Genomic DNA, 24,046 nt, shown 5'->3' with positions numbered 1-24,046 from the left:
AAATAAAGACATGAAGTGCCTAGTAAGTAAGTAAGTGATGGCTCGGGTAGCCCCCATCGGCCTGCTGACTGGTTCGTGCCATGTCTTACCCAAGCATGCCGACTCTGCCCGCCGCTTTGATACCCTGCCAGGCTACAACCAGCTGCCCGCTGCCTGCATCTCCAAACGATAAGGGAGAATGCCTGCTCGGGAGGTCGGGATGGAGGAGGGGCCGCATACCTGCCATGACCCTCCATGACCTGGCACGAATCCGTTCCGCCCCTCTTTCGAGAAAGTCCCCCTTGGGCTACAACTGCATTGGTATATAGTTGTATAAAATGAGTCATTTTATAGCGACGCATCGTTAAGAAGAACTATACCAAAGCTTTTTCGCGCCCAAGGTTGCACCATGGCGCATTTAACATCACAACGAGTGACAATGGAAGTACTAATACTAGCGGCTCTGGCGATCGGATGCACAGAAGCAGTAGGCGCATCGCCGAGGATTCCCCCAGACTGGCTTCGCGAAGCCCATAAGAACCTTTCACGGTGCGTTTTCCAGCCCGAGAAACTCTGCAGAGGTCCGGGGGAGTCTCGGCCTCTCGTGGTTTTGGGCACATAGACGGATACCCCCCCCCCCCCCCTTGAGGCACGGAGCCTTTCGCTCTTCACCTCTTTCCAGAAGTCTACCGTCACTCCGTCAGCCCCCACGCAATCTCGCTACAATGCGGGCATTCGCACTACAATCGTTGGCGCGGCAGTCTTGCATGTTGGTGGCCTGAGTGCGCGGCGTCCCGCCGCGGCACGCAGCTGGTGCTGTGGCATCACATTTCCCCTGCCGCCCTACTTCCTTCCAGCTTCCAGGGCCGGATGCTGGGGGACGTCATGGCGCTGTTGCGCCGCGGCGACATCTTCCACTGGCCGCTGGGGCTGTTCGACCCGGTGATTAGCTGCCCGCCCGGCTCACAGCTGCTGCGCATGGACCCGGCGGGCCCCGTGGCGCAGCCGGAGCAGGTGTACGACGGCGCCAAGTGGATGTGCCTGCCGCTGCCGGCGCCCACGGAGCCCGGCTGCATGGTCATGTCGCTGGGCTCAAACAACCAGGTGCGGTGGTGTACTGGCATGCACGTTGGGGTTCGGGCTCGGGCTCGGGGTTGGGGGCAGCCGTCAGCGGGGGGCAGCAGCCAATGCCGTCCTGTTGCGGGGCGGGTGCCGGCCCGCACCTGCACCTGCACCTGCTGCCTGGCTGGCGGGTCGCACTTGGGCCGCCCCCGCCAGCCCTGCCATGCCAACGCTCGTGTGCTTGCCCTGCCGCCCCTACAGTTCGAGTTTGAGGCGGCGGCCGTGGCGTTGACCCAGGTAGGGTGTGCGCGTGTGCCGCAGCGCCGCAAACATGGCGCCACCCGTGAGCCGGCCACCCGCTGGGCACAAGGGTGTTTGCACGACAGACCCCTTGACAGCGGCCTTGCGCCTGCCCCCGCCTGCCCGCGCCCATGCAGTGCTCCGTCCACACCTTTGACTGCACCGTGCGCGCCGCCGCCAACGGCTCCAGCGTCAACCCGCGCCGCCACGCCTTCAGCTCGCTGTGCGTGGGCTCGGCCGAGGATGCGGCGCGCGAGCCGGACCTGGTGGTGGACTGGGAGGGCGCGTTGAGGCGGGCGGCGGCGCAGCAGGCGCACATGGCGCAGCAGCCGGCAGCGGGCGGAGCGGCGGCAGAAGGGGGCGGGGCCGGGGGCGGCCGGCGGGAGCTGGGCGAGCGGCGGCAGCAGCAGGCGGGAGTAGGGGGCATCAGGACGGGGGTGTGGACAGCTGGTGCGGGCTCGGGCGGTGCGGCAGGGGGCGTGACGCACCATGTGCCGCACGGCGTGCTCATCGCCAAGATCGACATCGAGGTGCGCGGCATGGGGGTGGTGCTGCGCTCTCGCGGCGCCATAGCGAGCAGGGCTGGGTCCGGTGCCAGGTCAGGGACCCCAACTGCCAGTCCACGGGACGTAGGACCAGTCAGGGTCCGTCCGGGAACGCCAACGGCGTCCGTTGCTGTCCCACCTGCCCACATTCCCATGTGGCGTGGCTGCCCCGCTGCAGGGTTTTGAGTTCTCGCTCATGTCGCGCTGGGGCCCGGACACGCCCGCCTTGCCCGCCTTCATCGCCATGGAGGTGCACAACTGGGCCTCCAGCTTCGTGCAGCCCAAGCCCGAGCGCTGGACGCTGGCCAACACGCTGGGCTTCTGGCTGCCCAGCCAGCGCGCCAAGCGGGCCGCGCGCGCCGCCAACCCGGCGGCGGGGCGGCTGTCGCTGCGGCCGCACCCCATGGACGGCGGCGACATGGCGCTGCTGCTGCTGCATTTGACGCGGCTGGGTTACGGCATTGTGAGCAGGGAGGACAACCCCGTGACGGACCGGGAGGGACACCCTTGCTGCACGGAGCTGCTGCTCTACCGCGTGCCGCCGCTGCACGCGGCAGGGGGCGCGGGAGTGGGCGTGGGGGCAGCGGGGGCGGTGGGAGCCGGGGGGACAGGCGCGCTGAGAAGACCTAGCAGCAATGCGGTGGCGCGCCATGGGTAGGAAGCAACGGCCCCAGAAGCTAGGCTCTTTCTGGCGTGGCATAGGGAATGCGTGGTGATGGAACGTCGCAGGTTATGGGAGGCGGCAGGTACATAGTGGCAAATACTTGCCTACTGCAGCTAGGCTGAGGGTGGTGTGGTTTGGAGGAGTGCAACACTGGTACCTGCGGCACGGCAACTGCTGGCACTGCAATTGAGGGTTGGACCACTTAGAATGACTCGGGAGCTGCGCCAGGGGGGGGGGGTAGGAACAAACTTTTTTGACCCCATGCCACGAAACCTCCCGGACCCCCCGACCGACCGACCGACCGACCCCCCCAGCCGTACGACCCCCCAAAAACCCCTCAGAACCCCTTAGTGTTTTGTCAGGTTGGTGCCAATTGACTGCTCTCGGTGAGCTCTATCGCTATGTACAATGATCCGCATTGGGAACACACTTTGACCGACCGACATGTGGACGTGTGGACATGTCCACCCGTCTGCCGACAAGTATCCCGATAGACTGGCCTGCTATGCAACGGCTTACTCCAATGTTACTTGATAGTACACAATGTGCTGACACGTTCATCCATGCAAAACGCGGCCGGCACCGGCCTGTCTCTGACCAGTTCCCCAGGCATCGCCCGACATGCCGACATGCCTCTCCCCAAACTGCCCCAAACTACGCACGTGTGCTGACTCTGGGGTATACCTACGCACGCATCGTTGTGCTGCACCCATTGCGCCGCGCGCTGCAGGACAGAAGCGCTAGGAACAAAACTTGGCACGAACCTGTGCAAAACCTTGTGGGCCAGACCGACCGACCGACCGGCAACTTTGAGGGGTCATAACTTTGCACCCAGAAACCCATTTTCCATTTTGAAGGCGGATTCGTGATTTTCTCGCTGAGCTCTATCCATTTGAAGCATGGGGTCTGTTTTGGAAGATTCTAACCCCCCCCCCCCCTGGCTGCGCATGAATCAATGCGCGGGCAAATGTTGCGCGGGCGCAGTGAGATGAAACGGTATCTGCACTGCGATACGGAGGCAGACGCTATGGTCAAGAGTTTTGCTACTCGTACACATGTACAATCGTGACCGCCAATCGGGCCCGCCTGCATGTCAGTGCCACTGGCCGCCAAGGCCCCAAAGCACACAGTACTGCGATCCTGCATACACAGCCGCGCTTCACATGTAGGCCGTCTGAGCAGTTCAGTTGTCCAAGTATCTCATTCAGCACGCGATTGGTGTGCCAGTGCATGCACAGGTCAAGTCAATGTCCGGGAGTGGATTGAACACCCGCCTTCCCGTCATCAGTAATCCACATGCCACCCTGCTTTGCTGGGCACACCCGCACATGGGCGCGCCACACACCGCCTCACAGGATCAATGTGGGCACCAGGATGAGGTCACTGCCCGGAGCCACGCAACACAACCCGAAGTACCTAGCCTGCGGCCGCAAGACTGTTGCTCACTCCCGAGTGCCATTAAATATCATTCGATCTTCCATGCATGTACACGGGTCCTGAGGGCATTGAGCTGTCCTGCCCAGGCCGCTGGGTGTCTGGAGGCTTGGCCCCCCCCCCCCACACACACACGCCACAACCTGCAGCCTCCGTCGCACCCCGCCTAAGGTCTGGACCCAATGGCGCCCTCCAGCTCCACCACTACTTGACTGTCGTGAGGCCCTGGATGCCGATGACGCGCGGGCACGCCACGTACACGCTCAGCACGCCGTCGCTGGCCAGGTCGCGGTACCACAGGTCCGCCTCCCGCGTCACCGGCAGGTTGCTGAGCACCCGCAGCGCGCCCTTGTAGCTGAACAGCAGCCCCGTGTTGCGGCTGAACGACATCTTGGCGCGCACCAGCTCCGGCGACGGCCGCCAGGCGCGCGGCAGCAGCAGCCCCATCAGCGAGTCCGACAGCCGGCTGAGCGCACAGAAGTTGTCCGTGGAGTCCTGGAGTCCGCGGGCGGGCGCGGGCGGAGGCAGGGGGGCCCGGTAGGAGGCGAGCGCAGGTAGGCTGCAGACGCGCGGCCCGGCCTCCAGGCTGTGGCGCTGTCAGCTTGCGGCTTCACCCCTGTTCAACTGCCCGTTCACGCCTGCCCCCACGGCTCCCTTCCGCCGCTACATGCCGCCGCCCTCGCTGCGGTCACACCCATCATTGCGCTTATGCCCCAAGAGGCCCATACCCGTGCTGCCACCCCTCCCCCGCATCCCTGCCCTGTGTCCGCTGGTGCGATGCCACCCTTTGTTGGGCTCGGGCACATTATCCCCCCTCTCCCCCCCCCCCCGCCAATCCCACACGCACCAGCCCCAGCATGTCGTAGCAGCGGTCCAGCCGCCCCAGCGCCCGCCCCAGCGCCGCCACGCCCTCCGCCGTCACCACCGCGTCGTCCTGCGCCGTGCGTGTGTGTGTGCGAGCGTGTGCAGCGCACGTGGCGCTCAGGTTCACTTGCCACGAAAGCACCATCATGTGTGTCTACACCAATGTGTCGGTCACCAGCATGGCGGTTGCTCAACACACTGCTGCTGGTTGAGCCACGCTGCGTTTGTCCCTTACTACTGTCACACGGGCTGCTCCTGCCTCCCACCCGCCCGCCCCCATACCCCGCCCCCACCTCGAACACGAGTAGGTGGCGGTTGACCCGCTCCTGCGGCGGCACGCCGGCGCGGCTCATCTCCAACGTCCAGTTGCGTATGGCCAGCATGTGCGAGGCGGCGATGCCCAGCAGCGAGGGGTTGATGACCTGCGCACGTGGTGGCCGAGGGGTGGTGCGGGGCGTGCGAGGTGTGCGGCTGTGATGAGAGGGACCGAGACTTGATGCGGCGACATTGCACCCAGTGTAAGGCCCCAATGAGCCTTGAGGGCCGCTCGCCCTCATCACTCCCCGGCGCACACTCCCCGGCGCACCTTCTCGGCTTCGTCTAAAAGCGGAGCGGCCTCACTAATGCGCAGCCAGTAGAGCAGCTTCGTCAGCCAGCCCAGGGGCCGCGCGTGTGTCTCCGGCGCCACAATGTTATGCGCCATGAGGTCTAGGACGGCCTCGCGCGGCGCCGTGGCCCCGCGGAAGGCCGGGAACAGCCGGCACGGCGCCCGCGACAGCGTGTCCCCGCCGTGCGCTTTGAAGAACTCGCACAGCTCCGGCGCGATGTTGCGCCGACTGCTCCAGTAGCTATGGAGCTGCACACGCGTCAGACGGGGGGAGGGGGCGGTTTGAGGGCAGGGGGCACGTGCCGGCTATGCAGGGGCCTCTCAAAAGGCACCTGTGACTGCCCTCGATCGCATTAGGCGCGTTATGCGCTACAAGCGAGATCGCGTAGCCTGGAAAGACTCCTCAGCTCCAGCGCCAAAAGAGCACTGGTGCGCAAATGCACTTCGTGCTGAAACAGACAGTATCAATCCACATTTACCATGTAAACGTCAGTTATTTTTATGCGCTCGCTGCGAGGCGCGCAGGGAACGGGCACTGGTCCATCCAAGCCGGTCGACCTCGCGGAAAAGCTAAGCGGTAATACAACACCAAAGACGAATGAAAGAGCTAGAAGCGGCAGCGAGGCGCACAGCAGGATTTGCCAGCCTTTTGCCCGACTCCGGGCGTGCCATATCCTATGTATTGTTTGTTTTACTGATGTTGTTGGACTCCTCAAGCCATGAGGGCTCAAGGGGCCGGCTGCCGAGCTGAGCCCTCCACAGTGACTGGTGTGGCGGGGCTGCGTCGCGACCTTAAGCAGGCCCATTTGTATGTTCCATCATTCGTTTATTTACAACTGCTGTATAAAGCAAGCGCAAAGGACTCAAGCCACTGGCCGTCCCATTCCGTCACTAATCTGCCGTACGCAGAAGTTGCGGGTTGTGGATGTGCGGGTAGCTGAGGCGCGTGGACGTACGCACCGAGTGCTGCGGTCTGCTGGATCGGGTGTGTGCCTCAGCACTATGGATCCTTACCAGGTTACCAGGCACGGTAGGTGCGATCGTGTGCGTTGGTAGGGTAGGCGTCCCAAGTCCCAAGTCCCAACTCCCCTGCTATCCCCTGTCCTCTCGTCACTGGCGCCTGTCACCGGAGCACCGATTACGGCAGCCCCCGGAAAATAAACCCTCTTCATCGGCACACACAACGCTCCCCACTAGCAGGTCGGGACGCATCACCCTGCTGCGGCACAGCACTCAAGCACGTGCACTAACCGGGGCGAGGCGGCTCTCACAGCCACCAAATCGAACCTGCTATCCCAATCCGCAAAGTCCCGGTCCCAATCCTATTCTGCGAATCCAATCCACCAAGGGGTGACCAGTGCCAGCCCCAATCCAACCCCTTTTACCAGGGGAGCCCTGCCTTTTACCATCACTTGCACCATCCCATTTTGGCGGTTACGGTGCACCACCCGGCCACCCCAGCGCACCAGTGGACGCTCTTCAATGCAGCCAAGTTGCTGGCTGAGCTACCCAAACGCTTTCTTGGTACTCCCATCCTCTCGTCACGCTCTCCGCTGCATTCGTCGCGTTTCTCCCTAATCCGATGACGCATACGTCCCGCACGTGCCCCTGCGCTATGATATGCACAGGTCCGCAATGCCGTGCAACAAACGAACCGTGCAACTCGCTCACTCTCATGCAATCTTCTTTGCTTACAGTACTGCATATCCTTAGGTCGCATGGTACTAGTGCAAACTTCCCTCCACCCACCCACCCACACACGCATACAGCACTCAGCACTCAGCACAGCTTGGTTTAGCCCTTGCCCGCGGTTGCAGCCACAAGGTCATTGCGTTCTTGACGCAAAGCGTGGGGCCCAAACATGCTTGGCCCCGCAGGAGACGCCAATCACCAGAATAATAAGCGACCCAATGAGAGGCATGCGCGACAGCCATGTCCGCTTTGAGGGAGGCGGTGCCTCTCCACCCTGCACAGGCGCGACGTCCGCGTGCCACGCGTCGCACAGCGACTTGCACGGTTCGTAGGTTATGTAGTCCCAGCCTGTGCAGCTCAATCTCCCACCCGCATAATTGCGCAGACGGCAGACATGCATCGGGCGCTCTAACACAGTCACACCGTGCGCTTCCAGGTGGCTCTTCAGTGCGCTTTCCGCGTTTGTCAGCTGCTTTCGCTCAAGCAGCCCTGCCACGGAGTCGACCACGGACAGGTAAGCCACCATGCTGCTGAAGCCGCCGTACGCGAACCGGTCGTTGTGGCCGCGCCACTGCTCGTTGTCAGGCACCACCAGCTCGTTGGGCTGCAGCGAGCGCAGCGGCACCGGCAGCGGCTCAGCCAGCACCGCGTCTGCACGCAGCCGCACCACGTGCGTGTACGCCGCGCCACTCGCCACAATGGCGTCCCGGCACGTCGACAGGTCCTGGCAGGAGCGGCGGACAAGGCGCAGAGGCAGCGGCAGCATGTCAATCCCCATCAAGTCGGCCCACCACAACAAGCAGCAGCAGCTGTCGACGGACTCCCACACCCTTACCGTGAGTTGGCCCAGCCATTTACTGGGGTAGTGGTCGCCGCTGAATTCGGTCCGCTCCCAGCCCGGTAGCGCCAGGAGCTCATCCGTGCTGGAGTAGTTGGCGTGCACCACCTTGTACGGCTGCAGGAAGTAGGCGTAGTCGGAGGGGTGGGGGAAGGCGTCCGGCAGGTCGGGTGTTGACACGAACACGTCGTACGGCATGCCCAGGCGCGACAGCACGTTGCGCTGGTAGTGGGGCAGCGTGAAGGGCCCGGCGCGGAAGACGCCCGTGACGCACACCGCCGCCCGATGCTTGGGCGCGGGCAGCTGCGGCTGCTGCTGCGGCTGCATGGCTGTGCCCTGCGGTGCGGCTGGCGCGCCTGGCGCCCCCTTGGCTGCTGCTGCGGCTTCTGCGGCGTGGCGGTTCACCCGCAGCGCAAAGTCCACCACGGCGGGCTGCATGAGGCCCAGGTCGGTCAGGAAGGCGTGCAGCATCACCACGTCGTCCGCCTGTGGGGTGTATGCATGCGGGGGAGGGGAGGCGCGTGTGTGTGTGTGTGTGTGTGTGTGTGTGTGTGTGTGTGTGCGCGCGTATGCGGGTAACAGCACCCAGCCCAACAGCTCGAGGGCGGGCACAGACCCAAGTCAAGCATGCGAGTCGTGGCGGGGACAGCGGCAGGGGCGTGCGATGCCAGGGCAGTTAGGCACAACGGTAGAGGCCGTGGCGGTGGGCGCCACACACATTGGTCACCCGCCCAGGGCTGGTCACGCAGTCAGCTCCTCCAGCCATCTTAGCCGCCCCCCTCTTCTGCACCCTACACCCCCACCCCCCACCTACACACACACACACACACACACACGCACACCTCCATCAGGCCGTGCTCGTACAGCGCCACGTACAGCGCCAGCACGCGGCCGCCCAGCTCCGCACCCGGGCTGGCGAAGGTCCAGTCGGGGAAGGCCACGCGGCCCAGCACCTCCAGCAGGCCCTCCGTCTCTGGGCGGCAGGAGGCACGAGCAGCGGTCGCATTCGGTGCTGAGCAGAGCTGTTCACAGCCAATCCGATGCACGGGCCATGCGAGGGCCCTTGGGTGGCGGCTCCGTTCAGTGCCGCAGCTCACTGCTCCACACACGATACGGCACCACTACTGACACTGACATACGGCACGATTTACTAACACGACGTACGGCACGGCCCCACCACTCACTGAGGTACAGGTCCAGCTCCGACTGGAAGTCCCTGAGGTACTTGTGCGCGTTGCGGTACTGCGTGACCCAGGGGTCTGCGAACGCCAGGCCGCATCCCATGTCCCACATGGCCCGCTGCATGATGTATGAGCGCCAGATGTCGCTCACACGCCCGTGCACCGTCACCGGTAGCGCCAGCGCCGCCGCCAGCGCCCGCGCGTCGAACAGCGTGGCCTGAGCGTTGAAGGGCGCGTAGGTGCCGGCCGGGTAGGCCAGCCAGGCGCGGCGGGGCGCGAAGAAGAGGGGCAGGCGGCCGGTGAGGCGGTGCACCGCGTCAACGTCTGGGTCGGCGTTGGCGAGGGACTGCAGCACGCACACGCGCGGCGGTAGCTGTGGCGCATCGGCAGCGGTCACTGGGAGAGCTCCGGACCGCGTTGTCTCATTTGTGATCATGGTCAGTGGGAAGCCCCGTGGCCACGCATCCACGCCCCTGGTGCAATCAGAAGGGCAGCACAGACTTCACATGTCATCAATATGAACAACATCAGAGGCAGTAGAGTCGTACTGAGGAAGATGCTGCCGACCCTGCAGCTAAAGCCTGGCAACCCGCAACTATTTATGTTAGTGGGCACGAACCCAATCAGTGCACGGGACGGTGCCGTCCGTCGTCCCATCTCAGTACGGTACCACATCTGGCGGTACTAGCACGCCACGGACACCCCGGCAATCCCCGGCAAACGCGCTTCTCACCAAAACGGGTACGGGTTGAAGACACGCGCGCCGGTGCCCGCTGGCCAATGCACCTGCGAGCCGTGGTAGCATGAGGCAGGGTGCAGCACGTCAGCTGCAGCCAGGGCAACCTACATACCTAGTTGCAGCAGTTCCAAAAACGCAAACCTTTTCCTTGTGGTCCATCAATGACACAAAACGAATGCTTAACGCAGCAGCTAAGAGGCAAGGAGGGTCTGCAGCGAGGCGGGGCAGCCTGGCTCTTGCAAGGCCATGCGTGCTGCTGAGGGACCAGCCGCCATGTCAGCTCTTTCGATTGCTCTTGACCCTTCTCCCACCTCCCGGCCTTCCTCACGCTGTTCCGACCTGTCCCTCCACCGCCCGCTTTGTCCCACTCACCCCCACACTTTCCCACCTTTTCCCACCCTGTCCTGCCCTCTCTTACCCCCTTTCCAACATCTCGCTTCTCATATGGACCCCCCCATACAGCATATCACCAATCATTACATTGTGTGCTGTACCAGTCAAGTCAGGCCCCACCCCAGGTACGGGAGCGTCGTGAGCGTCACTCCGTGTGTCTAATATCGAGTCCATTCTGAGCACAGGGGGCACAGTCGGGGTTGGGTGGACACCAGCGCCAGCGTCAGGTGAGTCGTAATGGGCGGGTGTCCCGCAACCCTCCACCACCGGGGCCAACCTACCCCACCCACCCACCTGGACGCCCTCCGGGCCGTCGGGTGCTGGGGGCGTCAAGGACCGCGGCAGGAACCGGGCGTCGCCGTCCAGTACGAAGTTGTCGTCGTCGGTGTCGTATATGTACTCGGCACCGTGGAGCGCCGCATACACAAACCCCAGGTTCTTGCGGCCAAAGTGGTTCCAGGGCATCCGATCTGCGCAGTCAGCACACGATTGAAAACACGATGGTGGCAGTAGGAGGGAGCTCCTGCCTGGTCCCAGCACACAGGCGGGTGTGAGGAATGGCCCTTCGTGTACCCGCTCCACTCACCCGCCACCGCCCACTTCAGTTTCTCCTGCGCTGCCACCGTCAGCACCACCATCCCCGGGCCATTCGCCTGGAAGTCGGGCGGGGACTTCCGGTCCAGGACGAAGCACTTGCACCAGTCCGGCATGCCTGCCAGGTTCTGGAGATTTGCGGATGCGGCGTTAATCGTTGTTATAACTATCCAGTGGCTGCATTTCTCTTGCTGCGGATCTGGAGACGCGGGCTTCAAGCCAGTAGGCAGCACTCCCGCGCTAAACTTGCGGTACCGCGTTGCTGCAAATTGTTCGCCGCTTGTCGCGCCAGAACCAATAATAGGATGTCGCCACAATGCCTCCATACCAATGCTCTGTGGTGCCGCCATAGGCATGGCCATGGGAAGGACGGCAGCTAGGAACACAGCATAGGTAATACGCAAAAGATGAAGTCCCATGTTATAGCGAGGGGTCATAAGAAAATACTTTCTACATACGCTATTAGGAAGAAACCCTGTATCTGTACAGTTGACCAGGTTGCACGAGCCGGATCACCCCGCCGCGGGCTAGCTTCCCGCACGGGCCCAGGCGCCTATCGACGAGCCATCGCTCGGGGCCTCGTGGCCATCAGAAATGCTTGCCTGCCCGTTCAAGATTGCATCGCTTGGCAACAGTTGGTGAGTTCGTTGTGCTACCATGTTTTATAATCACATGGCGAAGGCCTTTACCAGGTGGCACACAACCGTTCCCGCGTAATGAAGGCACGTTCAGCAACGCCCCCCCCCTTACCCCCCCCCCAACACACACACACTCACACACATCCGTAAACCGTCGCTTTGCTGCATCGCATACACTGTCTTTGCGCAACGTTCTCCTTGTGCTCTTTAACACACACACACACATACACACACACACACACACACACACACACACACACACACACACACACACACACACACACACACACACACACACACACACACACACACACACACACACACACACAGGTAACTTCAGGTAACATCCGTAAACCGTCGCTTTGCTGCATCGCATACACTGTCTTTGCGCAACGTTCTCCTTGTGCTCTTTAACAAACACACACACACACACACGCACGCACGACTACCGCCATAGGACGCTGCCAGCCTGCGCGCGTCTGGTGACCATCGGTGACTTAGTGCGAGACCACGCTGCACGACCACCTGCGGCGGCTGAAGTCGACTGGGAGGGGTGGCTGCGAGACTACCTTGCGCCGTCAGACGGCCGTCGCCGGCGCCGTGGGCCCACGCTCGCCGCGCTGCAGGGCCTTGTCGGCGACATCCCGCCATCATGGTGGAGTGCAGCGCGGGCTCACGCCGCACAGCTGGCGAGCCCTGGCCCAGCGCCTGTCCCGGCGCCGTCCACCAGTGAGGTCGTCCGCACCACCATCATGCCGCGCATGGGCTGGAAGCTCTCTGGCTCTGAGACCCTCAAAGTCCCCTAGCGAAGCTGTCCGTCCGCATGGCCACATCCATGCAGCTGGACGATGTGGCCACGCGGCGGGCGGACCTGCACGAGGATTATGAGCGCGCGGCACAGGGCCTGCCGCCGCGCGCTGTGGTGCGGCGAGTGGACCTGCCAGCAGCTGCGGCTGCAACGCTTGGCGCCATTAGGGACACCCTGGCGCGCCTTTGGCAGGTGGTACGCTGGGAACGGCGACACTTTGAGACGCTGTGGCGGTTGGCCATCGACGCAGTGCCGCTGCCGGGAAATTCGCATATGCCGTTGGCTCGCCGTGAGCCATGCGGCTGTGGGCAGCACGGCCATGGTGGCGCCGCGGCGGGGCACACGCAGCGCAGCGCCCACGCCACGGCAGCACCACTTCTGGGATTGCGCGGTGGCGAAGGCCGTGCTGGCGCAGATCAACGCACACAACCCCGGTCCGGCTCCTATCAGCCAAGCCCAGCTGTGGCTGGTCCAGGCGCCGCCGGGTTTTCAGCAGTGTGTTTGGGACGTGGTGGTGATGGTGGCGCTGGCCGCCACAGAACATGGCCGGGTGCGGCTGCGCGGGATGACGCGCGCCGCAGCGGCCTGGGACTTCAGACGGCGGGGGCAGCAGCTCCAGAGGCTGCGGTGGCACATCACTTCTGGTCGCGGCTGATGCAGCTCGCGCAGCTCGGCGTGCCCCAAAAGGGCTGAGATGGCGTTGACGCCACTCACCCATCCTGGCGGTGGTGAACGGTGAAATGCTGTGCGCGTTGCCGCAAGCTATGGAGCTGGAGGCTTGAAAGGGATCAGCCCTTAGGAGAAGCGCGTGAGCACTAACATGAGCCACTGAAGCAGTGGCATACCGTACTGCCACGCTCAATTGGTGATTTCATAATTGGTGACAGTAAGAAATCGCCTTGGCATTAAACAGGCTGACACAGACTTTGGTGATGGGCCCTGGCAGAAGCCAGGCCGCATTAAACCCGTGTCACAGAATTTGGTGATGGGACCCCCCGAATCGTACCCAGCGTCGCTTTCGGCCCCGGCAGCTGCAACACAAGCCCCGGCGCTATCCTTAAGCTGCTTAGGGCCTTTGGGGGCTACACTGAGCATTGTGCGTACCGTATACTACATGACTGTTGCTCACTGTAGGAAGCAGCGTCACTAGTCAAAGCAGCCCGTTTGCGTGGTTTTGCCCAACTTGGATTCAGAGTTCACAGGAATTGGTGACGGGCTCTGGCAAATCCTAGTTGACATTGTTCCCTGCTACCAAATTGGTGATTTTCACCAAATTGGTGTCACCAATTGAGCGTGGCAGTACGGTACGAGAGGGTCAGCGGGGGGCAGGCGAAGGGTTTTCTTTGTTTTACGCCCGTGGGAGCAGGGCCAGGTTTGCGGGGTTTTATGCCTGAGAGGGTGTGTTGGGTGCTGCAGCACCCTGGGCCTTACGGCCTGGACCGGCCTAGTGGCCAGACGCGTTTGTGGCTGCCCTTAGGCATAGTCTGCCCTGGCGTCGAGAGTTGTGGCTGCCCTTAGGCATTGTCTGCCCTGGCGTCGAGAGCTGGTTAGGTTGCGGTTGAGGTCGTGCAGGCTGCGGGGTCGTAGGACTCAGCCCCGCAGCCACTGTGGTCGTGCTATCGCGTGCTGTCGCGTGCTGCGTGCTGCATGTTTTGTTATGTTTGCTGTTTTTGTTTTCTGCCCGCCTGGTCCTTGAGAGGTAGCTCGCCCGCTGGGTCTGAGGTTATTGCACCGGTAGTAATTCCGCAAGGGTTACTGGCGCGGTGAAGGGTCGGAGTGCGTTACCTTGTGGACTTCAGAGCTGTTTGCGCTCTGCCGGGGAAACGCCAGGTCACGGCAGCCCTCGATTGAGAGCCCTTTCGTTGGTTATACCAGATACGCGATTCACGTGATCTGGCAGAATAACCGTGGAAACCGTAGTCACACACACGCACACGCACACACACACACACACACACACACACACACACACACACACACACGCGCGCGCACGCGCACGCGCACGCGCACGCGCACGCACACGCACACGCACACGCGCACGCGCACGCGCACGCGCACGCGCACGCACACGCACACGCACACGCACACGCACACGCACACGCACACGCACACACACACACACACACACACACACAAACACACACACAGGCTCCGCACCGCAGATGCTTGGTCCAAAAGGGTACGCACCAACAGCCAAGAGAAACGATCCTTCAGTAAGCATGAGAAGCTGTCAAGTAGATGCTACCGTATCCAGCTGTGGGTGCATCCATAAATGCATAAGCCAGACGCGTGGCGTGGCATGGCACTTGCGTATGTTTGATTGAGCATGCAGCTGTATAAGTGTTATGATAGAATACCGCACCTGAGAACGTGGCGGAGAGTACGCCGTGCGACCACTTGCGACCACCGTCGCGACCCGTGTTCACGTGTTGTGACCAGCTTCGCAGCGGCCGCGGCTGGGCGGCGACAGCAGTGTGTGTGTGTGTGTGTGTGTGTGTGTGTGTGTGTGTGTGTGTGTGTGTGTGTGTGTGTGTGTGTGTGTGTGTGTGTGTGTGTGTGTGTGTGTGTGTGTGTGTGTGTGTGTGTGTGTGTGTGTATAATAGGGGTTGTGGATACCAGCCCAAACCAAAGTGCAAAAGATGGGAGATGTGACGTTACAAGAAGGGACAGTACGGTGATGAGGGTGGGGGCAGGGGACACTTAAAGATGGGCCCATGCAGGGCAGGCGCGGTGGCTCCCATGCCAGCGCCCGGCCCCACTGCCTTGCCCCGCGGCCCCTGCCCCCCGGCCCCGCTGTTGAGTGGCTCAGCCGCTTAGTCAGTGGCGGCACTAGTAATCGGAGCAGCAACCGTGCACGGGATGGACACCAGCAGCGCAGCAGGGACGGCAGCGACTGGCGGCGGCGGTAGCGCGGCTGGCGCACTGGCGGGGGCGACGACCACTGGCGGGGGCGACGACCATGGGGAGGTGAGCCGGGTACGGGGCAGGCGCATGCAGTCTTCGGCCCCTAGCAACCCTCCCAGGCCTAGTTATGATGCGTTGCCTTTGTGCATCCATTCAATGAGCACACTGGCAGCCGATAAGAATTTGGTCCGTGCGCTTGCAAATCGGGAAAAGGCTATCTTCGAGCTCTTCAAACGGCTTGATGGAAATGTAAATAGAAATATAGAGTTGCGGGACGACGCGGACGCGGCGCTGGCGCTGCTGCAAGTGTTGGACCGTTGTGGACTTCTTCGCTGGATAGCCGACAACGCGACCCCATTTATCTTGAGTGATGGACATGGTGAGGAGAGACACTCTGGCGTTGCATCATCATGAGTTCGGTCATACTGCAGGTCGCAACTCACGACGGTTCAGCACTCCCAGCGCTCGCGATAAACCTCGCCAGCCTCGCCTTTCATTAGGGCTGGGTGCTGTGGAAAGCGGGACTCAAATGGTGAAGACTGGTGCTAAGACCTGGCTGTGTCCGGGTCGGGACTTCAGAGTTCAGGGTTCATGGGTCAACCACCCTTTCCTCCCCTTCCAACTGCACAGGCAACTGCATCTGGCGTTGCACCATGTGCGGGAAGTACGTGCCCGCGCTTCTGCGCCTGGACTTCCACGAGTGCAGCATTGGCGTGTTCCGGGTACCGTCCCGCCTGGTGCCGCGCCATCCCGGCACTGCCGACTGCCTGTTATGCGGTCTGACCGTGGGCGGGCCCGGACCGCGAGCTGTGGGCAATTGCGCTCCTGGGGCATGCGGCTCAGGGGCTTGCGGGTCGGGGGCATGTGGTTCAACGGCAGCGGGCTCAGCAGTGCAGGCCGGCGGTGCACCCGGCGGCTGCAGCCCAGCCCCCGCCGCCCCCGCCGCGGAGGAATCCGGCTCTGGCTCTGGCTCTGGCTCTGGCTCTGGCTCTGGCGGCTACCACGCCTGCCGCAGCCTGTTCCTGCGGCTGGTGCTGTTGGACCTGGGCGGCATGGTGGGCAGCGAGCAGGGCCGGCTGGCGGACATCACGCAGGTGTGGCACTGGCACTGGGGTGTGTGGGTGGGTACTGGGTAGGTAGGGTGGGGCGGGGGTTGGAAATACCAGCCCAAAGTATCCCAAACCAGGGGGGCAGGTGGGCACTGGCGACTCGGCTGCAGAGGGGTGAGGTGGGGTGTGGATGCAACAGGAGGGAGCGGTATCCTGGGGATGTATAGCCACTGGCAGTGCAGCGCGCTGTGCGCAGACGCAAATTGCGCGGCTTCATCGTGCTGTGGACACGTGCGCTCGACTGTGCAGGTTGCCGCCGCCGCCTCCGCTCAACTGCGGCGGCTTTGCGGCCGGCTGCGGCTGCTGAATGCACGCACCGCCGCCGCGTGCCAGGTACCTTCGCGTCTCAGCCAGTGCGTCACAGTGGTGTGGACTGCGGCCAGTAGCCTGGCGATTCAGGAGCAGGAGCAGAACCAGGAACAGAGCCAGGGGCAGGAGCAGGACCAGGAGCACAAGCCAGGGCCGAGCCAAGGGCAGGAGCAGGGCCAGGAGCGGGGGCAGGAGCAGGGGCCGGTTCAGGGCCAGCAGCAGGGGCATGGCAACGGGCAGGCCGCGCAGGAGCAGGGCCGAGGGCAGGAGCAGGGTCAACGGCAGGAGCAGGAAGGGAAGGGGCAGCGGTACGCGTTTCGGTCCAAGCGCGCGGGCGGGACGCCGCTGCTGGAGCAGCTAGGCTGGCGGCAGGACGCCGCCGGTGCAGCAGCAGAGGCGGAGGGCGCGGCTGGGACGGAGGCGATGGCAGCAGCGCCAGGAACAGAGCAGCAGCAGCAACAACAACAGCAGCAGCAGCCTCGTGCGCAGCGGCCGCGGCGTCTGCAGGGGCTGTACCGGGTGCGCGGCCGGGCGCTGGTGTACTGGGGGCCGCAGGTGCCGGCGGACCGGGACGGCGAGGTGCTGACGGGGCAGGGCGCGGCGGCCTTCAGCGACATGTGCCTGGCCACGCAGGAGCAGCTGAGGCGGGCGGCGGAGCGCGCGGCGGAGCGGGAGCAGGAGGAGCGCGAGGCGGAGCGGCTGGCAGAGGAGCGGGCGGCGGCGAAGCAGGCGCAGGAAGAGGCCCTGCGCCAGCAAGAGGCGGCGGATGCGGCAGGGCTGCGGCCAAAGCGCAGGCGGACGGGCCTGCTGCCGCTAGAGCAAAGCCCGTCGCCGCGAGGCCGCAGCCGCCCGCGCTCAGGCAGTGCGCACGTGCCTGGCGGTGCCGCGGTTGCTACCACGGCGGTTGCGGCGGCGGTCGCGGCCCAGGCTGGAGGAGGCGATGGATATGCGCAACCGCCGGCGCCCGCCGCTGATACGCATCAGGTGACACCCCACCCGGCGTCACCGCAAGGCACAGCGCGCCTCCTGCGCAGTACGCTGCGTGGCCCGGAAGCCGAGGCCGGCCAGCCGCCAGCCCTGGCGCCCGCGTCGCCACAGGTGCCACCGCCTCCACCGCCGCCTCCTCCACAGCATCAGCACCCACCATTGCAGCCAGCAGCAGCATCTGGCCCAGAACCGCCCGCCCAGGTGGATGTTCCGCACCAGGCACAGGCACCCCGGGGCGCGCCGCTGTCGCCTCGGCGGAGCAGCAGGCTTGCACCGCCGCAGCAGCTCACGCGGCAGGCACAGCCGCAACCACTGGCACAACGGGGTCAGCAAGTGACGCAGCCGCAGCCACAGCCACATTCACTGCCGGCAGAGGCAACAACAGCCCTCGAGCTTCGGGCGACGTCGCCGGGGCCCGGCGCCGCGAGCTCTTGCCGCAGCCGGCCGGCGCCGCAGCCGCTGAGCCAGGAGGCAGGAGTCCATGGGCGCGGGGGCGCCCTGCGGCAGCCATCGGTGTCGCCTGGCCCCACCAGCCCAGTGACGCGGCCACAGGTGCGCGCGTCTACGTCCCCACCGCCTCGGGACGCCCTGCAGCCCGGCGCTTCCCCTCCTGCGCCGCGGCGGAGCTCCCGGCTGCTTCAAGGCGCTGGGGCCATGCACACTCCTCACCTGGCGGCAGGGGACCCCAGGGCGCAACCAGTGGCGGACTTACCGGCGCAGCAGGAGGGGGCAGCGCGGCAGCAGCAGCCGCGGCCGGCAGCCGCTGTGGACGCGCCCGCCCTGGCTGGGTCCAGCCGCGCCGTGAGTGTGCAGCCCGAGGACATGCCCTTGCTGCAGCCCGGAGCGGAGCAGCAGCAGGCGCGGGGCGGTGTGGCGGGGCCGCCGCCGCCGCCGCCCGGGGGCGACGTGGTCATCCGTGGCTTCCCCATGGGCGGCATTGCGGCGGTGGCCAACCACGAGTGCGACCCCACCGCGGACGTGTACCAGACCCTGGTGCTGATGCCGCGCCTCGCGCCAGACCCGCCCCCACACCTGCACCTGCAGCAGGCGGGCGGCGCCGCGGCAGCCGCACAGCCGGCGGCCAGCTGCTCGGGCGCGGCCGCCGGCGCGGTGGACATAAGCATGTCGTCCGCGGCAGCGGCGTCCGGCTCGGCGCCGGTGCCCATGCAGGCGCACGTGCCGGTGGTGTTCCTGCGGCTGCACAAGGAGGACCAGCAGGGGCGCAGTACGGCGGGCGAGTACGGGCTGGTTGAGATCACGTACAAGTACGGCGCCACCACCACCGTACGGGCGGAGGCGCTGCGGTGCCAGTGCCGGCGCGGCTGCCCGGGCTGGGTGTGCGAGTACGTGCCAGAGGAAGGGGGCGCGGGGGAAGAAGCGGGGGCTGGCGCCCAGGGCGCGGCTGGGGCAGTGCAGGAGCGGCCGGGTGGTCGGGCTGCAGCGGTGCCGGCGGTGGTGGTTGGGGCTGCGGTAGCGCCGGGCGGTGTGGGGGAGCCAGGCGGGTCGGGGCATGGGCACGGCGGCGCACGCGAGCAGGCCGCACACAAGCGACTGTGATCCGAGATGGAGGGATGGTTGGTTGCTGCGCGGAGTGTGGCGGTCTGCTACTCTGTGGGTTTGCGGGCGTGTGCGCTGCGAAATAGATGAATGGAGGTTCTAGGACAGCTCTGACTCACCCCCGACTATCCCGTTTACGGCAAGCCAACCCCCGAGCCGTACTAGAGTCCGGGATCGCAGACTCGCAGTCGGGTACCACTGCAACCAGGAGCTTGAGGTTGCACGGAAAGCCCTTTGGGAAGCTGCCAGCCTATAATGACACATATTTGACGTGAGTTGGGTGACGGTAGGACTGCGTGTGTATTTTTGCGGGTGGCCGGCTAAGGAGTTGCACATGGATGCATCATGATTGTGGCGGGCTACTGGGTGCCGCCGGTTGGCACGCATCACGACTGGGAGCTGCTACTTGCACGCGGCGTTGGCTGAGCAATCCTGCAGTTGGGTCTTGGGACTAAGATGAATTCATTGGGCTGACTATCTTTGCGGGGCCGGCGGTCACATCGGTACCATCCAGGCGTGGTGCCAGCTGCCTACGCTGCAAGACGGGGCAATGCACTGAGCGTGGGTAGGCGTAGCTGTAACAGTCGGCTGACCTGGACTTGGGCGCGCGGCGGCCCTGCCTCTGGGGGATGGAGAACCGGGGGGAAATGGGCCAACCAACCAACGCATGGCGAAGCGTGGTGCGCTGCCTCACCTGCCTGTGCATGCGTGTGTACAGCCAGGGGCTTTCGTGGAGCAGACGAGCAGTATGACGGCCTTTAACACGAATAACCTGCACCTGATGGCGTAGCCATCACGGTCTGGACGCCTAGGGGGGGGCATGGCCGCATGGGGCCTACTTTGTACTCAGGACTCCGATTCTCTGCATGATGTGACACCAGCCGCAAAGCCATGCAAGGTTACAGCTATGGTGACTGGAGAGGGAAGGCCTAGCCGGGCCGCCAGGCGGTCTTCACACCCGTTGTAATACCCAGCAACAGCCGCCTTGCGTACTCCTTCGACAGGTGCGAGTCACATCCCTTCTCGGGGCATGGCGCCGCACTGCACCTCGTGCGCTGCATTATGTGGAGAGCGTACAGCATCTACCAAGGTTCCCGCCATGACAAGATCCTCGGCAATCTACGCACGCATGCCTGGACGTCACATACAGGTACAAACAGTTATCACGCGTCGGTGACGACAGTTCGTAGGATGTCACACAAGTATGTGCACCTGATACTGCACTCGGTCGTGCGTCGCTCACTTGGACAGCATCACTCGACGATCGCCCCTTCGTTCGCTCCGCATGCAAAGGCCCCCGACCCACGAACCCCAGCCCGACGCCTTGAAACCACTTCACACCTCTCGCGCCTCACGTGACCGTGGGCAGGCCCATGATGCCCACCACTCGCGGGCACGTGACGTACACCTTGAGCAGCCCGTCCGTGATGAGGTCGCGGTACCACAGGTCCAACTCCCGCGTCACCGGCATGGCGCTCTGTATCCGCAGCGCGCCCTTGTAGCTGAACAGCAGCCCTGTGGTGCGGCTGAAGGCCAGCTTGGCTCGCACCAGGTGCGGCGAGGAGCGCCATGAGCGCGGCAGGAACCAGGAGGCCAGGCCGTCCTTAAAGCGCTGCAACGAGCAGAAGCTCTCCTTGTAGTCCTGCAGCCAGGGCGGGGCGGGGCGGGGGGGGGAGAATATCAGGGCGAGGGTGACAATGAGATCGGGGAGTGGAGAGCTCAGTCGAGCAAACATGGCTGCGTTGATGGATCTAGCGCTCCTCAATGCCCTGATGTGGTGGCATCACTGCTCTTGTTTAAGCCATCAGCACTGGACAGCCCCAGACCGGCTGTGCATGGCTCCACCATCCCACTTCGACACACACACCCGCACCCACACCCACACGCAACAACCCCCCCAACACACTAATGGCTCTGGTGGGCGGCGGGCCTCGTCACGGAGTACGGCCCAGTCGCGGAGGCGTACGGCGCGGCGCCTCCATGCAACCGCACCCTCCACCCGCCCCGTGGGCTGGTGGACAACAGATCGCGGCGCGCTTTTACTATCAGGGGGGTAACTGGATTCCTTTTGGGGGGGCGCTGGTTACGAACAGCTGACTCGGCCACTGCGGCTGCGAGCGTGTCTCGCCTCGGTGCCGCCGTGGAGTGGGGAGCGGGAGGCCAGCTCCCGCCATCCCACGACGCACACACGCGCACACGCCCAGCCGTTCCAAGGTCAGCCACATGCCAATGCTCCGCAACCGACGCCCGCCAACTCGACCCCATGCAGCCAACGCGTTCGACAGATTACTCTGCGACCACAGCCTTGCCCTCTCTTCCAGCATTGACTAGTGGGCCGGGAATGGGATGCGTGTCCTAGCTTGCTTACCGTACTGCACGCCGCCCTTAGCAAGGCTGTTGCCATTTTCCTGCCTGTGACGTTTGCCCGCTGCGACCCTATGCCTGCAATTCCTCTATCACCCATCGATGCTAGTCGGTTAGCTTGACTATGACCAGGGGGCGGGAATCCGGGAACAAGGCGTGCTGGGTAAACGTTGTTTAGCGCGCCCACGGTGCGACGCATGGACGCATAGAGGTGCATTGCGGGGCATGACCGAATGGTTGCCCATGGGGTTCCAGGCTTTTCGCGGGTAAGTATGACACAACGCCATGCTCGGTAAACTGGAAGGTATCGGTAAGTATCTCCGGCGTCGTCTGGGCGGGCTTTCGTTTCCTTTTTTATATATACACACACACAGCGCCTTTGTTCCGTTTGTCTTTCAAACACACGCACGCACGCACACATGCACGCACCAGGCCGACCATGTCGTAGCAGGGGTCCAGCTGCGCCACCGTCCGCTGCAGCATCGCCACCCGCTCCTCATTGAAGTCGGCGTCGTCCTGGGCGCCAGGCGGTGGGGGGGGGGGCGGAGGGCGGAGGGCGGAGCAGTCAAGGGCGGCCATGGGTGCCGTGTGTGTGACGGATGGGCATTGCTTCGGTAACACGTTGAAGGGTCCTTTGAATGGTATTGCAGAGGTAATGCAGTTGAATTGCAGCGGAAGGCGCTGGTGCCCCGCCTGCACCATGTCCAAGCCAGGCGTGTGCGTCACGCCAGCCCCCAACCCCCAACCGGCAGGCCACCGGGGCACAGGCGCGGGCAGCTGGGCTCCATGCCCCCCAGCCCCCCACCATCCCGCGCCGCCCCACTGCGTCGCACTGCAGCCCCCACGCCACGCACCTCTATGAGCAGCAGGTGCCTGTTGACCCGGTCCCGCAGCGGCACGCCCGCCCGCGTCATGGCCGCCGTCCAGTTGCTCTGCGCCATGACGTTCACGGCGGCGATGCCCAGGTACGACAGGCTGATGGGCTGCTCCTGCTCGTCAAACAGGGCCGCCGCGCCGCTGATGTGGAACCTGCGCGACACACACACAGGGTCCAGGCGGGTGGGGAGGGGGGGGGGGCAGCGCGAGTGTTGGCGGGGTGTGGATGTATATGTGTGCGAGGTATGCAACGGGCGCGACGGCAGGCCCGGTGACCAACACGTGCCCAGTCAGCATGCCGAGCTCATTCATGCCGCGCCAAGACCAAGGTCTACGCACCTATAAAGCAGCTTGGTATACCAGCCCACCGGGCGGGCATGAGACTCCGGCGCCACCACGCGCTGCTTGATGAGGTCCAGGATGGCGCTGCGCGGCGCCGCGGAGGCCCAGAAGCCCGGCGCCAGTGTGCACGGCACGTCCGCCAGCGGGCCGCCGTGCTCCGCCAGCCAGCGGCAGATGCCGGGCGCCAGGTCGCGCCGGTCCTTGCTCCAGTAGCTGTGGATCTGTAGTAGGAGGGAGGAAGGGGAAGGGGGAGTGCTTGCTAAGTATGGGGAAGGGCAGTAAAAGCGCTCATGCGCTTGGGGCGTGCGGCTCCGCTGCGCCGCACTAACACGTCCAAACTCTAAGTCAATATCACATGCAAACTGTATGGCGCATCGTAGGCTGCACGTTGGGCCAAGGGCCACCCCACGCGAGGCTTCCTCCATAACCAGCCAGGAGGAGGCCGGGTCAGGGCTGAGGACAGCCGCGTGGCTGGGCAAGAAAATCTGCTCCCGGGTTATGTTACTCACTCTTTAGCGAATATATGGAGTAAGAAATAGTTACAATTCGTGTAAGAGCGTGGGTCGCCGGAGAGAACACGGCATTCACACGGCAACATCACAGGTCGAGGCCTCAGACTTACCACATATATGTCTGTAATCTTTATAGGCCTGTTTGCACATCCCACTTCGACTGGTGGCCGGCTGAGCGGAAAGGTCCGTTGTATCAAAGCCCAAAGAATCACCAGCGGCAGCGTTGTGAATAAGACAGCACGCCATGCATTCGTATTCTTGCAGGCAGAAGCCAGGTACTTGACATCCGGCATTCAAACTACAAGGTATAGTATGACAACTAAACTCAAAGTCTCGATATGCGCGCCTCCAGACAAGATGGTTTGTGTACTTGCGCCAATGTGAATACCTTATAGCAGCAGGGATTGAGCCGTTCAGCATTATTTGGCGTCGAGAATCGAGGCAGTCGTCAAGTCGGGCTGCCTAATGCACATCCGTACGCCATGTGCTAATATGCGGGGTGGCAAAGCCAGCATCCTGACCTGCCAGCAAACAACCACAACACCAGCAACAACAAACACCACGCGCACTGACAGGCTGCGGTCGAGCTTGCAGTACCGCAAGTAGCACCCTGTGACCCGCTGTGACATGGCGGGTTCCCGCCACCGCCGCCGCCGCAAGAGCAGCCGCCGCTTTAGTACGCTGCTGTTGTCACCTTGGGCGTCGCCTGCTGGTTTGGCCACATGCGAGGCAGCACGCGCCATAACGC

At 63.8% G+C, this 24,046-nt stretch overlaps 6 protein-coding genes across 7 annotated transcripts; 3 read left to right on the top strand and 3 right to left on the bottom strand.

Annotated features, from left to right (window-relative positions):
• The first annotated feature begins 255 nt into the window (after positions 1-255).
• Positions 256-2,820, top strand: CHLRE_18g748797v5 (uncharacterized protein). 2 transcript variants are annotated; one of them, XM_043072803.1, is made up of 5 exons: positions 256-528; positions 844-1,083; positions 1,303-1,338; positions 1,479-1,871; positions 2,065-2,820. In XM_043072803.1, exons 2-5 carry the CDS (start codon positions 850-852, stop codon positions 2,542-2,544), a joined length of 1,143 nt encoding a protein of 380 aa, XP_042914254.1. In that variant the 5' UTR covers positions 256-528; positions 844-849; the 3' UTR covers positions 2,545-2,820. The 2 variants fall into 2 exon arrangements, with proteins under 2 accessions (XP_042914254.1, XP_042914255.1); XM_043072804.1 differs by having other exon boundaries at positions 837-1,083.
• A 715-nt stretch (positions 2,821-3,535) lies between these two features.
• CHLRE_18g748747v5 (uncharacterized protein) lies at positions 3,536-6,275 on the bottom strand. Its single transcript, XM_043072802.1, has 5 exons — positions 5,935-6,275; positions 5,435-5,704; positions 5,142-5,270; positions 4,832-4,918; positions 3,536-4,479 (listed from the first exon to the last, which is right to left on the bottom strand). Exons 1-5 carry the CDS (start codon positions 5,935-5,937, stop codon positions 4,189-4,191), a joined length of 780 nt encoding a protein of 259 aa, XP_042914253.1. The 5' UTR covers positions 5,938-6,275; the 3' UTR covers positions 3,536-4,188.
• A 178-nt stretch (positions 6,276-6,453) lies between these two features.
• On the bottom strand, positions 6,454-11,585 carry CHLRE_18g748697v5 (uncharacterized protein). Its single transcript, XM_043072801.1, has 7 exons — positions 10,885-11,585; positions 10,593-10,768; positions 9,900-9,952; positions 9,170-9,639; positions 8,828-8,958; positions 7,983-8,471; positions 6,454-7,871 (listed from the first exon to the last, which is right to left on the bottom strand). The coding sequence occupies exons 2-7, from the start codon at positions 10,761-10,763 to the stop codon at positions 7,281-7,283; spliced, it is 1,905 nt and encodes a 634-aa protein (XP_042914252.1). The 5' UTR covers positions 10,764-10,768; positions 10,885-11,585; the 3' UTR covers positions 6,454-7,280.
• A 750-nt stretch (positions 11,586-12,335) lies between these two features.
• Positions 12,336-14,221, top strand: CHLRE_18g748647v5 (uncharacterized protein). The gene has a single exon (XM_043072800.1). The coding sequence runs from the start codon at positions 12,366-12,368 to the stop codon at positions 13,029-13,031; it is 666 nt and encodes a 221-aa protein (XP_042914251.1). The 5' UTR covers positions 12,336-12,365; the 3' UTR covers positions 13,032-14,221.
• A 1,204-nt stretch (positions 14,222-15,425) lies between these two features.
• On the top strand, positions 15,426-20,071 carry CHLRE_18g748597v5 (uncharacterized protein). The gene is made up of 3 exons (XM_043072799.1): positions 15,426-15,621; positions 15,873-16,336; positions 16,601-20,071. Exons 2-3 carry the CDS (start codon positions 15,896-15,898, stop codon positions 19,202-19,204), a joined length of 3,045 nt encoding a protein of 1,014 aa, XP_042914250.1. The 5' UTR covers positions 15,426-15,621; positions 15,873-15,895; the 3' UTR covers positions 19,205-20,071.
• Positions 20,072-20,091: 20 nt separating this feature from the next.
• On the bottom strand, positions 20,092-23,765 carry CHLRE_18g748547v5 (uncharacterized protein). Its single transcript, XM_001695099.2, has 5 exons — positions 23,409-23,765; positions 22,784-23,007; positions 22,423-22,597; positions 21,998-22,084; positions 20,092-20,846 (listed from the first exon to the last, which is right to left on the bottom strand). The coding sequence occupies exons 1-5, from the start codon at positions 23,589-23,591 to the stop codon at positions 20,556-20,558; spliced, it is 960 nt and encodes a 319-aa protein (XP_001695151.1). The 5' UTR covers positions 23,592-23,765; the 3' UTR covers positions 20,092-20,555.
• Positions 23,766-24,046: the final 281 nt, after the last annotated feature.

The sequence above is a fragment of the Chlamydomonas reinhardtii genome (genome assembly GCF_000002595.2).
Source record: "Chlamydomonas reinhardtii strain CC-503 cw92 mt+ unplaced genomic scaffold scaffold_18, whole genome shotgun sequence".
In the NCBI taxonomy this organism is placed as follows: Eukaryota; Viridiplantae; Chlorophyta; class Chlorophyceae; order Chlamydomonadales; family Chlamydomonadaceae; genus Chlamydomonas; species Chlamydomonas reinhardtii.
This window is presented reverse-complemented; position numbering and strand designations above follow the sequence as displayed.